The following is a 17614-nucleotide window of genomic DNA, read 5'->3' on the forward strand; positions in this document are numbered from 1 at the left end:
TTATATGTTGTTGTATGGCTCAACCTATTGCTTCATATGTATAATATATATGTAGGTAATAAAGATATAACAACACTATACCTGAATGCCTTTTTTATTCTCCCAATTTACTTATATTTTTTCCTGAAAGGGGTGAGTGGTGGTTTAGGAATTTTGCTCTTTTGTAGCTTACCTGAACCGAAGGTTCAAGTGAGCATTTCGGATCACCTCTTGTTCGTAGTCCGTCCGTCTGTCTGTAAACTTTTCATATTTTTACTTCTTTTCTAGAACCTTTGGGCTAAATTTAACTAAACTCGGTACAAAGCATCCTTATGGGAAGGGTATTCTGAATTCTTAGAATAAATGGCAGATCTCTTTTTCAAAGGGAGATAAACAGGTCTAGGCAACCTCCGTTTTTGGAGGATAGATTTTATCCTCCAATTGGAGAATAAATGCTTGCGCCCCCTGGTGGATCTTTTCAGACGAAGGGCAATTAACTGTTTTTTCAAAGGGAGTTATTTATGAATAAAATATAATTATTAGACAAAATATCACATTATTTAGCTATCAATAATTATATTTATGAATTATATTTAATAAATATTTAAGTTTAAAAAATTGCAGGGCTGATTTTAAAGAAAAATATTTTATGTGAATACTCACATTTTTTCAAAATTCAGTATAATTGATATCTTTAAATGGTATTAATTTGATTAATAAAATTTAACAATGTCTTTTTGTGTGAAGGGATTAAGTTTAAATGATACCAAAGAACCTGTGAATTAATTAGAATAAGAGCTACAAAGTTCCTAAGGTATATGCAAACATTTAAATTGTACATATACAATATATCAAATCAAGATATCCATTATTTGTCTCTAAACTCATAAATGCATGTTTGAATGAGGAATAAACATCACTATTTTGTGATTTTTATTAAATGAAACAGATGTGAATAGCTTTTCATTTGTATAACTGAACACAGGGAGTACACACTTTTAAAGCATATTGTGAAAATACTATACATAGAATTTCAAATCGCCGCATACAATCATTAGTTTATTTTCTTAACATTAATTCCCACATGGTCTGGTGCTTGCATTTTTTCATTAAAGATATACACGAAGCCTTTGAAATATACCCATGCTATCCTCCAAAAATGGAAGATAATTTCACCCACTATGCAAAGTGACTTTCCACATATGGTAAAAATTGGCAGCCATCTTGAAATTGAGCTATCCTCCATAAACGGAGATTGCCTAGACCTGATAAATGCGAAACAGTAAAAATATGGTGCATGTCTTAAAAAATCACTGAACCAGAAATGCCAATATTTACACAAAAGCTTGTATTTAAAGTGAAGAATCAGAATTTTCTTGAAAACTACAATGTTCCAATTTGCGAGATTGCTATGCAAGAATCCTCAAAAAGTGTAGATTTGATATTGTAAAAATCGCGACCTCATGGGCCCAAAAAGGGATTCAAAATTTAACATAAAAATGTATAGGGAAAGTATTCTCAAGTAATGTAGATAATAAATTGTTAAAATTGTGACCCACGGACAAATACTGAGGCCCCAAAAGGGGTTTAAAGTTAACATAGAGATATACTGGGAAAATGTTTAAAACAAATCTTTTTTTCAAGAACTGCAATGCTCTATTTTGTGATATTACTACACAGGCTTCCTCAAATTATGTAGATTCTAAATTGTTAAAATCGTGACCGCCGGACCAATACTGAGACCCCAAGAGGGATTCAAAGTTAAACATAGAAATATGTATATAGGGAAACTATTTAAAAATCTTTTTTTCAATACATGTAAGTACATTGTACAATGCTACAATTTATGAGATTACTATGCAAGTAAAGTCAAATAATGTAGATAGATTCTTAATTGTTAAATTCGTGACCCCCGGACCAATACCAAGGCCCCTAAATAAGAGGGGTTCAAGTTTTACATAAAAATTTATAAGGAAAATATTTAAAAATCTTCATCTTAAGAACTACAATGATGCATGTAAAATTTGTGAGCATTCTAAGATAATGTAGATTCTAAATTGTTAAAATTGTGACCCCCGGAGGAATACTGGGGCCCCAATAGGTATTTAAAGTTTAACATAGAAATATTTTTATTTGGTAAAATGTTTAAAAAAAAACGATATAAAATTATACAAGGAACTGTTTTCAGTTGAGCGATGTGGCCCATGGGCCTCTTGTTAGGCTAAAGCAGTTTTCGCAAATTTTGATTTTTTTTTTTAATTTATGAAATACACAAATATTATGCTAATTATTTTTTGTAAATTTTATTTTCAAAACAAATTTTGATTGGTTTCATGATCTATTGATGGAATCGATTAGATGAAAGCAGACGAAAGTTTTTTGATTACGACTTATGTCAAGGCATTAGTTTGATAAAGGAAACAATTAATCTTGGTAAGTTTTCTTTTAAAAAAAAAGTAAACCAACAAAAACAAAAACAAAAACAAAAAAAACCTTGAAAAATCGGAAAAAAGTATTCACGATATTAATGAAAAATTGATTTATTGTTGAGACAAATCATGGCTACATGCAAGAAAAGTATGTTGACATGCTTTAAGGAAACAATTATATTTAAAATATCCGCTTTTAAAGCTGCTTGGTCCGATTTTTTTGTTATAACAGTATCAATTTTTTTTTTAACAAACCATTTATCCTAGAAAGTTATGATCTTTCTCCTATTTACACCAGCATAATCAGCCCCTTTCAAAGTAAGAAATATTCAAAGTAAATAAAATAATTTCTTTTTGGGCAAACGAAAAAACAAACCAAAATGCATCAAGGGAATGTTAAGAAAATGAGACCGTTTGGTTTTGTCCCCCGAACAAATGGGGTTATCCAACCCGCATGCTATGCATCGATTGTAAAGAAAGCAAACTTCAGAAATATTAGCGAACAAAATGTACACGTTTATTTGTAATTTGTCTGATCATTTCGACCTTTATTTAAAGCGATGTCAAAATCGTAATACACATACCCGTCGCGTCGTCAGGGGTAAACTTTAACATGAGGCGAAATAACGCAGTACCCTTTTATGTCGTTTATTTTTTATTTATTTTTTTTGGGGGGAGGGCAAATTTTGTACGTATTTTTCTTTATTGAAATTTGGCTCAATTGACTGGGAAAACTACTGCAATGTCTATTATTATACATATACTTAGCATATCCATCGTTTAAAAGCGTGCATAAAATTTGATATAAAATTGGACCAAGCAGCTTTAACATTCATTTTTTCATGTCCCCCTGTTTAAGGTAGGTCCTTACAGATTTACAGAGGCATGGTCACGATTTTAATCAAACCTTATTGAACCGATTTTAATGTTTTCAATGCTGTAGTCAGGCATTTTTACAGTGTAATAGGCAACCACACTTTGAGTGTCATTCGTTGAGTTATAAGCGAGTGACAGAGCTTACAATTCTTTGCTAAGTAAACAAAGCGTTTGTTTACATTTTGAATGTTGAAGTGAAAACTCCAGTTATACCTAAAATGAATGTGTTAAACGTAAGGAACTGTTTCTTTCTTCTTAAAATGTATCAACAGATAGACAATTCAGATTGAAAAAGATTTTTTTACTGGTACATGTATATAGAATCTATGTAAACAAAAACAGAGCACGAGCCTTATTTACATTACAAAGAATTGTAAAGTAAAGCCCTGTATCTTGCTTATATCTCTACAAATAGCTCTCTTTCATTTGATCATGAGAAATGCATTACTAAAGCATTGTAAAAAATATTAACAGGAAAATAGAATTTGACCAAAATCGTGACCATGCCCCCTTAAATGGGATAACAGAATATTTCCTAGTAGACATGTATTTTATACAGTTAGAAAATAATTACTGATGACATTTTACATATTTTAACTAGACTTACAGAAACATTCATCATTAACAAAATAGAAAGTTAACTAAATAAGACAAAATAAGAAAAAATGTTGAACATAAAAAGTCACAAGTGAATAAAAAAAAGGAAGATGCATTTTTACCCAATAATTGATATTAATAAGCTTTAAATCTAAAAAATTACCCTGATTACGATTATCGTAACTATTTGTTCCTGATTTATCAACATTGATACATGAGACATATATCAAACACAAATTAATCGGTTGCCTAAAAGAAATATAAGACAGGCTACCGGGACTCTAAAAAGAAAAAAAGTACATTGTTGACCAATGATGATATATATTTTCATAATCATATTTATGAATTAGACTAATTGGATGGACTTGCCTAATAGATGGACTTCAGCCATTAACGGAACAATAGCATTGGTTTTTTTTTAAACACACATTTTTGTTTGCTTAAATGATAATGATAATGACAATATCTTAATTCTCTTAACTACATAAATTATAGTGTTGATAAGAATCCAATGAAGAATAAAAAATATATTACATTGCATATATTGTAGAGTGACAATGCAAAAATGAAAAAAAGGGAACAAGTAAAAAAAAAGTATGATTGGCAGTCAGCCTAGAGAGCTAACTATCTCAAAATGAACATTGACTTTAGGCCTGCTCATGTCTTGAGTAATTAGGACACCTTCTATATTATATCGAGTTTATTTCTAATGTCAAGTGAAACAAGAGGCCCATGGGCGTTCAAAAGATATTGTGCCATATGGTCCCTCGGTAGAATAACAAAAAATAAATAATGTAAAGTATTCGAATTTTACACTTATTTTTGCATACACGTAATCTTTGACATTGTACCTTCATGGAATACTATTTTTTACCCGAATAAGAAAATCCTACGCAAGATATAAAACTAAACATTTGGTAGGGGTACACTGTTAAGTTGTTAACTTCCAATTCCCTATATTTTCGTTTTGCCCCCCCCCCCACACTTTGTAAAGCGATCAAAATATATGAGAGCATATAGGTACATTTTTTTCATCAACTACTTACTAGTTATTATATTTAAAAATATATATATAATAGTTATTGTTTTTTATTTTAAAAAATCATACATGTATAGATGTGAAAAAGAAAATTGTACCTCAATGTGCTCAATTCCTCAAATTAAAAACATTCAAAAATTTAATTTGTCTTCTCCATTATAATCAAATGACTGTTATTTACCTCGCGTACAAACCACGATAATTTTCCGCGGTGATAGTTTCTTAGGAATAGCAATAATTACTTTATCCCCGCAACAGAAATGTATCAGAACTATGGAAACTGTTTTAAAGATGTCGTTTTTATTTATTCGTGTCTGAAAAACTATCAAAATTGATGTAGATTTCACATTATTTATTGTATAAAGAGGGGTCCCAGAGAGTAGGTATATACAGAATATCATTCTTTTATTTTGTTTGTACAAGTATTTAACATACTCTAATTCATATAGAATTTCTAATGTTCAACCAAAATTTCAGCGTCAATCGTAGAATTATAAGCAAGATACAGAGCTCTCAGTTCGCCTAGGTTTGAGTCATATTTTGTTCGCATGAGTTTATTACATTCAGCTTAAGATTTTTAACTTGGCCGGTATTTCCTATTCAGCATTTAAAATGGAAAAAAAGAATGGCCTAAGATTTTCAATTCATCATTCACTCAAGACCAGTTCACTGGTATTTGAGATTCAAAATCAGTTTATACAAATTTACACAAACACAGTCAAGGATCACATGTACAGTAGGAGTGATAATGACGAAAAAAGGTTAAGTTTACAATACAATAAGTTGTTAAAGTTGGTTTTTAGAAGAACATACTTTTTTTTTTTTACTTTTTTAATCTTTAGTTTTTAAGATCTTTGTACAAACATAGAATTGTGAGCAAATCTCTGTATCTTGCTTATACAAGTAATTCGAAGCTTAACACTCAAATATGGTTAATATATAGAAATTGTAAACAATTAAACACAAGAAACATGCACTATAACAAATAAAGAACACAATTTATTTTTTCGAAATGAATCATATATATACATGTATATATACCTACATATTTCCGTCAGCGGTATCAAACTCTATAATTTAAACTGAATAAACTCGAGGAAATGCCGAGCATCTTAACAAAACCTATTGCATTAATCTACCATTACGCAAAATATAATGCCGAATTACCGATAGAATGAATTGTATTTCAGTACTTTTTTGATACATCAGATTTTGCTTAATTTGCGCAGGTAAACAGTTAAATGTTATATTTACCGAAGCCTCTGTTTGATTTGATACGTAAAATCACGAAATACAGACGATAGTTCCCAGGTTACAAAGCATAAATAATGAAAACGAAACGAAAATCAGAACAAGCAAACACCAACGTCATGTGTAAAAACTGTCAACGCATTGAAATATTTAGCCTCAATTTACTTCACAAAATCGGCACCAATATATTTTTCATGTTTCAAAAATTTCCCTTCATACGCGAACTGTTGCACAACAAGCAAATTCATCATAGTCAGATCGACCCTTTTTCGTATAATGTCATGGCTGCTTTAAACAAAGAACCTCGTTTTAGAAGTATGGAATACGAGTCTTGGTAAAATGGGTATGCAAACCCGGGCCGTGGCAAAATAAAAGCCGGGGCATATCGGCAATCGTCAATTCCAAATACGCATTATTTTGCAGCAATATTTACAGCGAATACAAATATACTGGTCCATCAAATATCCTGAAATTTTAATAAGATTGGCAGATTAATAACTGCCAATCTTTTGTTTACCCAGGCCAAGTCTTGCCTACCCATTTTACCGGATGCCGAACCCGAAGCTATTAAACTGATTTAACACGCCTTTCCTTTATTATTATTTTCGTAATAACTCAGATTTGAAACAGAATTATCCCTTAATTTTTGCAATTTATATTTTCCTTCCCATAAGGATAATTTATGCTAAACTACGTTGAATTTGCCTCGGTAGTTCTTGAGAAGATTTTTAAAAATACACACCCCCCTTTTTCTACAGTTTCAAGGTCTTCTCCGCTTTGAATACAGATCGGACTTTTATTTCTGCAATTTATATTCGCCCTCCCAAAAGGATGCTTTGTGCCATTTGGTTGAAATTGGATAAGCGGTTTTAGAGAAGAAGTTCAAAATGTAAAAAGTTTACAGACGGACAGGCAGACGGACAGACGTACGACGGACAAAATGTGATCAGAATAGCTCACTTGAGCTTTCAGCTCAGGTGAGCTTAAAAGTGAGTAAGATGTAAATTTTAGATTGGTCCATATGCAATGGCGTATATAGGGATATACCACATCATTTTACAATGGAAAATCCACCTAGCTATGGTACAAATAGACTTGTTTCAATTTTATCTATATATGAATATACTTATTTCTGGAAATTGTATGGTTATTTTTTAAGTACAATATATAACATTCTTTAAAATGTTTCCATATTTTATTTAACCTACCTCGTTAAGTCTTAGATCTAGAGCCAATAATTTTTAGGGCTTTATACAATATCTGTCAACACTCCTCCATGTACTTTCATCATAACTGTTCAGTAAGGAAAGGGGGTGCAGAATTATGATACACGGGGAATAACTCTAATTGTTTTTAATTCTTGATGTCAGGTGACCACATTCTATACAAGCAAGCTCAGCCATGTTTAAGTTACGTGTACACGTCTGCATGTTTGATGTCCAATTCGACGAATATGTAAATTGATTGACTATAAACAAGGTTTGTGTCGCTAATAATTGACTGTTTATTAGACAAAAATTGAGAGACCTACATGTAATGTTAGTTGTTTTAAATTAATATCTTTAAGATAAGTACTTTCGTTTTAATTTTCTGCATGAGTTGACCTTCAACAAATATATTTTATGCCTAAATAGTTATCAATTAATGCAAGTTTTATAATTATTCTATTTGGTTATTGTAAACCCTTGATTACAGCAGGGCTGCAACATACGGTTTTCACGTTGGCTCTTAATATATTAACAATTATAATACCAGAGAAATAAATAATGTTATTTATGTCTCTGTTAATACTACATTTTCTTCTGGATGGAAAACAAACAGTATATTTAATTTTTCATTAAATTTGTTCATTAAATTTTTAGAAAAGCGATGGATCCTCATTCTAGTGCCCAGGACGTGCACCGATGTGACCTTTGTGAGACCACCATAGTACACAGTTACTGTGACTTTTGTCATGTCAACCTCTGCAAGCTCTGTATAGGAGAACACATCTCAGATGGATATGACAAACATAAAATAGTCCCTTTTGGGGAGCGAAGATCAACTCTGATTTATCCAAAATGTGCGACACATTCACCCAAAAACTGTGACTTGCAGTGCAAGAATTGCAATGACGTATTTGTTTGTTCTTCTTGTACTGCATCAGAAACACATAAAGGACATATTTTTGTAGAAGTTTCCGAAGTTTACACGACAAAGAAAAATGCTATTGCGGACGAGGCAAATAAGTTAGAAAACCTTATTTCTCCTACATATGAAGAAATTGCAATAGACTTTGAAAATCAGCTTGCCAACCTGGATGGAGAATATGAGAAACTGACGACAGCAATGTCCAAACAAGGAGAGCAATGGCACAAAGAAATTGACATCGTCATCAATGAAATGAAAGCTGAAATCAGTGAGATCAAAGTAAAACACAGAGACATATTACAGAAACGCTTGGATGAAATTAAACAGATACAGGCTCTCATTAAACAAACATTACTAGCCATAGAAGAAATCAAAAAATCCACTGAAGTATCTCCTACCATTGAATACAGCTCAAAGATTGTAGAGTTCAGCAAGCTTCCTCCTAAAGTGAAGGTTACACTGCCAACATTCATTCCCAAACCATTATACCATGAAAATTTGTATAGTCTGTTTGGGCAGATCACTCCTTTGTCTACTGCTACTGAAGAGAGTGTCTTGTCACTAAACGAACCCAACACTTCATTGAGTAGAATACTGGATGAACCGGAGCTTATTGCAACAATACATACAGGATATGAACAACTTTTCGATATTACCTATCTAAATGAAGATTGTGTTTGGACATTTGGATCGTCAAAGGATATCAAATGCTTTAACATAAAAGGTGAATTACTTCATACAGTTAGCAACCGATCAGAACAACGACCCAATGATATAGCTTTAGACAGTGATGGGAATTTACTTTTCAGTGACTGGATATCAAGAACAGTGAATAAAGTAAATAATGGACAGATAGAAGAGTTGATCAGACTACAGGGATGGAGGCCTAGTAAACTGTGTGTCACCTCTAATGGTGATCTCCTGGTTACCATGTTCAGTGATGATTTCACTCAATGCAAAGTTATCCGTTTCTCGGGATCTACAGAGAAACAAACAATTCAGTTTGATGATGAAGGTAAACCTTTGTACTCAGGGAATATAAATGTTAAATACATCACTGAGAACAGAAACCATGACATCTGTGTAGCTGACTCTAAGGCTGGTGCAGTTGTGGTGGTTAATCAGGACGGGAAACTCAGATGGAGATACATCGGTCATCCCTCAGTTACCAAAAAGAAACTATTTAAACCAGTTGGTATCACAACAGACAGTCAGAGTCGTATCCTGACAGCAGATCGTAACAACCATTGTATTCACATTCTGGATCAGAATGGACAGTTTCTCCGTTACATTGATAACTGTGATCTGGAGTATCCATTTGGTTTATGTGTGGACAATAATGACAATCTGTTTGTATCAGAACATTTTAAAGGCAATGTAAAGAAAATAAAATTTTTCAGATAGACACCAAACTGGGAGATAGAGATTAAGCAAGACTATTTCCATGAATTGGATGATTTGTTGTAAGTAAAGAAAACTTTGTTCATATCAGGGGTGCAGAACACGTGTATTTCATAATACATGTATGTATTAATAAAAATTTACATTCAGTGTAATTTATTATGATTGCATTCATGCATTCAAAATCTGCGATGCTTAATTTCACGTGAATACACTTATATTAGCCTATTCATGCGTCAGGGCACAAATAAAAACGTCATCACGCATTTTGAGTTATTGTACGACTAAAGGAAATGTTCACACTTACATAACCAATTTGATATTTACCTATGCTATATGATATACTATTGTAATAGTATAAAGCACACAGTACAATACATGTAAACTTAAGAAATCGTATATAGCAACCAGATTAATTAATTGTCTTTGTACTAAACATGGTGGCGGCAAATTATTCATCAAAATTAGGCATTTTATCCATAGGGGCCAAGCCCGTTTTAACATTGATTTCAATGCAACCATAAATTTTCTTCATTTATCATATGGTTACAATTTGTTAAAATGAATGTTAAAACAAGCTCGGTCCCTGTGATTTCGTCCGCATGGAGGGAAAGTGTCGAAGGGGGGGGGGGGGGGGGCTACACGGAGGTGATTGTCTTATAGACAACATGACGAATTATGTCTAACTTATATTTGATCTATTAGGATCCAATAATTGTTTACATTGATATTGGATCTGTTAGGATCTAATAATTGTTTACAGTGATATTGGATCTGTATTAGGATCAAATAATTGTTTACAGTGATATTTATCTGTGTTAGGATCCAATAATTTTTTACAGTGATATTGGATCTGTTAGGATCCAATAATTGTTTACAGTGATATTGGATCTGTGTTAGGATCCAAAAAGTGTTTATTGAATCTGTGTTAGGATCCAATAATTTTTTACAGTGATATTGGATCTGTGTTAGGATCCAATAATTGTTTTACAGTGATATTGGATCTGTGTTAGGATCCAGTAATTGTTTACAGTGATACTGAATCTGTGTTAGTATCCAATAATTGTTTACAGTGATATTGGATCTGTGTTAGGATCCAATAATTGTTTACAGTGATATTGGATCTGTGTTAGGATCCAATAATTGTTTACAACACCTCGCACATAGATCGGTATTCTACAAATTTCACTGCAAGAGAAAGTGATATAATATAGAGTATATTGTATTTTCATTGGGAGTTGAAAGGGGGAGGGATATTGGGTGACGAGGCCTACATGTATGTCTTTTTTTTAATACCATGTTTGATTTCTCCAGGGAGGTTTGGACCCCATGCACTCCTCATTCTAGATCAATGCACTTTTTATTTTATGTCAGTTGATTTTCATCCTCGGCAATTTTAAAGAAACGTTCAGTTTTGTAGCGTTAGATGTCACGAGACTCTGAAAATCATAAAATTATAAAATAGCACTTTTTTTATTAGCAGTTGTTTTATTTATTAACTAACGATAAAACTATAACAATTACAGCAATATTATAGCTTTTTGGCAATCAAAAAGAAATTCTGTCATTGAAATATAACGAGCTAAATCAATAACACTCTTTCACCTTATTATTATTATAACAGTTTAATTAAGGTGCAAAACTTGTTTGTGTGTTTGGTCAAAACTCTCTCTCTCTCTCTCTCTCTCTCTCTCTCTCTCTCTCTCTCTCTCTCTCTCTCTGTGTGAATGTTTGTTTTCTGTTTAAAAAAAAAATAAAGAGAGGCATACAAAAACTATTCAGTTATATCTGGAATCTTCTATGTCACTAAGATTTTACTTCTCCAATCCGGAACTATACCGTATCGCTTAAGGTTTAAATTTTATGAATGATGTACTAAAATTACCTTCCTTTAAAAAGAGTAAATTTGTTTGCCCGCCCAAGGCCGGTTAGCCGTTACGACTTACAGTCGTTTAGGTACAACAAAGTTAATAGATGTATTTAATCTGAAATATTTATACAGAAAATATGATCCAGAATAAAAGCATAAGTACACATTGGAAAATATCCAAATAAAAAAGCAAATGGTAAATTATTTTCTTTTATAAAAAAATAAATAAATAATAAACTGAGTAGTAAAAAATGATAAAAGTTACTGCGCTGACCACCTCCTCCTCCTCCTCCAATGTTAACACTCAAATTTTATTTTAACAATTTTAAACATTAAAAAGATTATACTAATTAAATTTCACTGTGTTGTATTATAATGACCGGGTAACCATAAAGAGGATGTTGAGCTTTGTAATAAATCAATGCTCTTGACTTCTATATCATAATAAATTAGGCATTAGAAAAAAACAACTTTGTATTTACTTTTCATGTTCAACTCTTTCTGGATACCCGATTCATGGAAATGATCGAAGATTTAATGATATCACGTGTTTCTTTACAAAGAAATGTTACATGACGATAGATAATTCTTCAGAACTTGAACAAATTTCTCAAATAGTATGGAAACAGGTTCGTTTCTCTTCTTTTCAAGAGTCATTTTTCTTCACCATTAGTAAAAAAAAAAATTCTGCACCATATATAAAATTTCATCGTATACATTAATTTTATAATTTACTATATTGATATTCTACGATGCCAAATAAACCATCTTCAATTAAAGCTATAGTGGGGTAAATAACATTGGTTATATTAAATATATAAGGAGTTTAGCAAGTATCTTTATTTTGTGGCAGGCAGTTTTTAAGAAAAAAAAAACATTTTTTTTAATTTCAGCTTATCTTATTTATTAAGTACTGTAAGTTTGGCTTCCAAACTCAAACATAGGAGCTGCATAGGAAGGCAGTAACTGATGAACCATACATGTATTTATAAGCACGTGCCTTAAACATTATAGAATTAAAAGAATTTAAAAAAGCAAACTATAAATCAATTTAATCAACTATCTGGTACTCTTTTTAGCCAACAGAGAAATAGACAGATGGGCATACAAAAATGCATGTGTTCAAATCCGTGCTATGTCATGCATAATTGTTCTATGGATATGGTAAAAGTCCATCCACTTATGCTATAAAAGAATGTCATTACAATGGTCAACGGTGCACTTATTAATTATAATAATGCGATAATTCTGATATCGTTCGTGGATGTGCATTTTGACCATTGATCATGTAATTTTGAAATTTCATCATTATTGGACGGCCGTTCATGATAAAATTATTTCATGCATGGTCAGGATTTTGACCACTAAAGAAAGTTCATATCATAAGTATATATTTACCTTGATTTTATATTGTTGGACTCTGTTTCCCAAAAGATACAACGTAACACGTGCTTCCTGCGTTACCTTACAAATGTTGATATACAAATCACGAATGATGCAAGAAAAAATGTCAAACTTGTATTGAACAGATAATAAATGAACAATTTACCAAACTCGATAGATCTAAAAAAAAAAATGGCGATCTACAAATTGTTACATAACTTTTTTAAGACCTACCTAACATGTGAACAATTTTAAGATATTCATCTATTTCAATTAAACGAAAAACGCAATTAGGGAACACAAATACATAGAATTACATAGATAGAATATTGTAGCCTCTAGCTTTCTATAAATTTGGTCGCAATTAATTTAATCGCTCTTTGTTGTTTTTGTCCAAAGTGTGTTGCTGCAGTCATTGTATGTGTTAAAAATTGAACGTTTGTTACCAACAAGGAACAGAAATTGAGACAAAGTGTTTATCACTTCGATTTGTCATATCAAGTTACCAGAAACGGTCCCTGGGTCCTTAAAATAAAATAAGATACTTCACTTTTTAAAAAGTTGTTTTTCTTGAAACTGAGCCACTCACTCAACAAGTAGGTGACAATGAAGTGTACATTACCATGTGTTTCCTTCCATATTAAGAGAGTTATGTAATGCTACTTATAATGTACAAGTTGGTTAAGGTTTTGTCATTACTGGTATACTACTATCAACAAACCTGGATGTATGATGCATCTTGTAGCTTATCTACTTAAGGTGGAATAACACATCATCACAAAATGGCTGACCTCCGATCGGAACGACTTTTCGTTTTATTGACGAATATACGTAGCTCACTCCATAGCTGAGTGGCTAACGTGCCGGGCTTGTGATCCATACCTCTGAGCTCGAATCCCGCAGGGGATTTTTATTTTACTTACCGAACTGAATTTTTTATATATTCATTTTCTATCCCCAAACTGCAAATTGTTCGATTATTTGACATATTTACAAATTATTTATCATGATAATTATCTTTTATAATCAAATAATTTTCTGTTAATTTGAGTGACTTTTTCCAGGTGTGTTATTCCACCTTAACAGGCTTACTTAGATGCTAAATCTCAGTCAAATGTTTCGGATGCTAAATGAGGTTAAAGATTTCGGAGAAGGTTAAACTTTTTTGATTTAGGTCACATATTTATGTAAATACTGGTCCTAACTTATTCAAATTTGCATGGTTAATTTAACAGTGTAAAAAAAACCCACAGAGCTCTCTTCGTATACATGTACACTCAGGGTTAAAACGAATCGAACACAAATACTACCAGGGGAAGAAAATTCGCTTAGAATCGCGAAGCACATGTTATTATGACCAATTTTGCTATTCATACTGTAGGAAATGATTAAACGAAGTGAATTTGACCATTATATCAGAGATAATGTAACATTTATTTTTAGGTAAGAGCATACACAATTGATCTTTAGTTAGAACAGTTTGTTGTCGCAAGGATACAGATGTCAATCTAGATGTTGAATTTCAAATCTTCGAATTTGAGCGTTCCTTCTGGGCTTTTGTAACCCTTAGATACGGAGTATGATCTCGATATTTTGGATCCTAGTACAGGTTTAATTTTTTTTTTCTCTTAGCTTCTCAAAGAGGGTTAGGGTATTGGAACTGGTTACATTTTGACGTAAATACTGGTCATATCCCATTAGGATGTGCATATATTAAGTAAATACTGCTGGGTAATAAACGGTAGTTATAGGTTAACATCAGAGCTTGATCTTGAATATTCAGATGCTAGGGTAGGTTAAAGTTTTTTGAGTAGTTCAAAGCAGTTTTGAAAGAAAAACCTTGTACTAACAAATAATGACTGTCATGGTTCATAAAATTATAGATATATTACATTAGGCCAGCTAAAGAGTTTTATCTCGATTTTCAAGGATGTATCATAACGACTCCAGTACTATTTTATAAAAATCCACAAGGGGGTTATATGGGGTGTTATGATATTTAATTTATTTTGATTCTCGAGATCTTAGTTCCATTATGCCCACACCTGGCGGGTGCCCTAGCCAAAGTGTTTCCGGAATGCCGGTGTAACGAAGAATATTGACCCGGGTTGAAAATTGACCCGGGGGTCATTTTTCAACGTTGAATATTGACCCGGGGGGTCATTTTTCAACGTTGAAAATTGAGACCAAAATCGTTAAATTTATACCCGGGGTCATTTTTCAACGGTATGAGAAAGATTTTTCTTAACTCTGAAGACATCGACACGTTGAAAATTGATCCTGTTGAGAATTGACCCCAACCTCAGAGGTTTGTTCTGAACTGGGACTTAATCTACACAGTTTAAATGTACAATCATGCACATATTTGAAAGTTTAAGTTTTAAAATGTTCATACTGTCCGATACATATGCGGACGGGCTAATTTCTTTTAGGTTGATAGGTCCAATTAATCATTTAATTTTGAGACTGAAAATATGATAGCCATTTATCATTACTATACTATGTAAATAAAGCTAAGAAAATAACCGTTTGCTTCGGAATGGAACAGCCGAGTAGGGCTAGAATACTTTATGACATAGATGACATGGTTTTCATTCCCTCATGTGACAGAATTTTAAGTTTCAACTTGTCATAATATCTGATAAATATATCTAACAAATGTATTGCCCGTTCTTGTCACTTTTAAGGCAATTCAACAGAGCTCTATGCGACAAGCACCTGGCGTTGTATTTTCTAATAATTGAAAATATAACCTCTATACTGTTTTATTGGATAAAGGGTATATATATTTATATCAAGACAAAAGGATATAATGACAGATACCTATGCTTAATTTGAAGAAGTCAGCATCCCTGACAAAAAAATAAATGAATGGTTGTCATTTTTTTTTTTTATCTTTTTTTATGTATACTGTATTATACATATATACTTAACAATAATTTTTCATAAACTTGTCGGATTAACTTTATTGAAGCACCATCCAATTTTCTGCATATGCAGAGTCATAGTTCTTTTTAAAAAATGCAATTTATTTAGAACTATCAGTGAGTTTTCAATTCCATTGATTACCAGTAAATTAGAAACACAGGCAACTGACGTAATATAATTCCTCAAAATTAAAAACATATAGCATACAGCAAAAATGTTATCAACTTTTTGAAAAAGTAGGTTTGCATCTAAATATACAGTCGGAGGATGGTTGATCTAATCATATTAATGGTATACATGAAAAGGCATGCAAAAATTTGAATATATTAAGATTACTCAAGCATACAATTGATAGATAAACACTTGTTAAAATTCGGCTTTTATCAGACCTAGACTGGAATATGGTGATGTTGTTTGGAGCAGCTGTATCAAGGAAAATCCGATTTGCTTAAACATGTACAAAATGAGGCAACCAGGACAGTGAAAGGGATCAGAGTTAATTCTTCTAAAATCATTTTATATTGTGAGCTTAATTTGGAAACCTTACAACCTCGAAGGGATAAACATAAACTAATTATATTCTCCAAGATTAAAATTGTTTAGCACTACAAGATATGTTAGATTGAATTCAATCATATTTTCTAATTGAACATACATATAATCTAAGGTCGAATGAGCTGTTTTACTATCTACCACTATGTACATATTACAATAGCTTTGCTCCGTCTACATGTAAATTATGGAATAATCTTCATGCAGGAAAGAAATTTCATCAACTTTATCTTTCTTTAAGTCAAAACTTAAAAAGCAAAATCTACCTAAAGCTTACAAAAATTTCAGTTAAGGCAATAGGAAATATTATTTTACGTCAATTACGGAATAAAGCTAGTAAAGCTTACTTTAAGGATGTTTTAAACTGATGGGAGTCGATGTTTATAGTGTAGGTCTGCATCTGAAGGAAATGTGATTTTCCCCCTTGGATATCCAAGATATACTCAACAAAGAGACGAACTTTTTAAACAACTTAATGACATTAGTTTACCTTTTTATATGAACTATATACTTTATGGTAGTTCTGATTTTTCATATAGATAAAATTGTAAAATTGTTTCCCATGTTTATATTTATATTAGAGCTCCAAAGCGTTTTTGATTCTCTTAGGTAACACGGTTTAAACCTATTTAAGTATTATACATGTATATCTACTTAATATATTCTCCCCTTTTATTTACTGTTCTTTTCAAATGGGCTGGATCATGAAAATGTCATTCTTATGTTTGTATCCCTGCAGGTATAAATGATAATCACAGTTTTAACAAACTGAGTGGTTGCGAGCACAAAAATCTCAATATGACATATTCTAAATTTTGTATTTGCACACACCCAGAAAATATACAATGAACAATATCAAAGTTACAATTTACTGGGTGAACGTAAAACCAAAATTAAACAATATGATGTATTGTAATCTTTAAAATATTTACATTTGTACACTTCTCCAGCGAATTTAAAAAATGAGTTTAACTGCATTGAATATTTTCACGTGTAATTATGTATATGTCAAGGGGTAGCTGATATATAATATTCTGGGCTACATTTGGGAACAATTAAGAACTCCAAGGCGTTTTGTGGAAATGACGCTGAATATTTATTGTTGTATTTGTATATCGAATAAATGGTTTCCTCAAGTACAGCTAGGTGATCTATAATCATATACAATAAAATATTACT

General features: G+C 31.9%; 1 protein-coding gene across 1 annotated transcript; it reads left to right on the forward strand.

Moving 5' to 3' along the window:
• The first annotated feature begins 7523 nt into the window (after nt 1-7523).
• On the forward strand, nt 7524-9852 carry LOC117683680 (uncharacterized). The gene is made up of 2 exons (XM_034453381.2): nt 7524-7650; nt 8034-9852. Exon 2 carries the CDS (start codon nt 8041-8043, stop codon nt 9703-9705), a length of 1665 nt encoding a protein of 554 aa, XP_034309272.2. The 5' UTR covers nt 7524-7650; nt 8034-8040; the 3' UTR covers nt 9706-9852.
• Nucleotides 9853-17614: the final 7762 nt, after the last annotated feature.

The sequence above is a fragment of the Magallana gigas genome, chromosome 10, assembly GCF_963853765.1.
Source record: "Magallana gigas chromosome 10, xbMagGiga1.1, whole genome shotgun sequence".
In the NCBI taxonomy this organism is placed as follows: domain Eukaryota; kingdom Metazoa; phylum Mollusca; class Bivalvia; order Ostreida; family Ostreidae; genus Magallana; species Magallana gigas.

Coding starts and splice junctions, on each gene's coding strand:
- LOC117683680 (XM_034453381.2), top strand. CDS start 8,041: ATGGATCCTCATTCTAGTGCCCAGGACGTGCACCGATGTGACCTTTGT.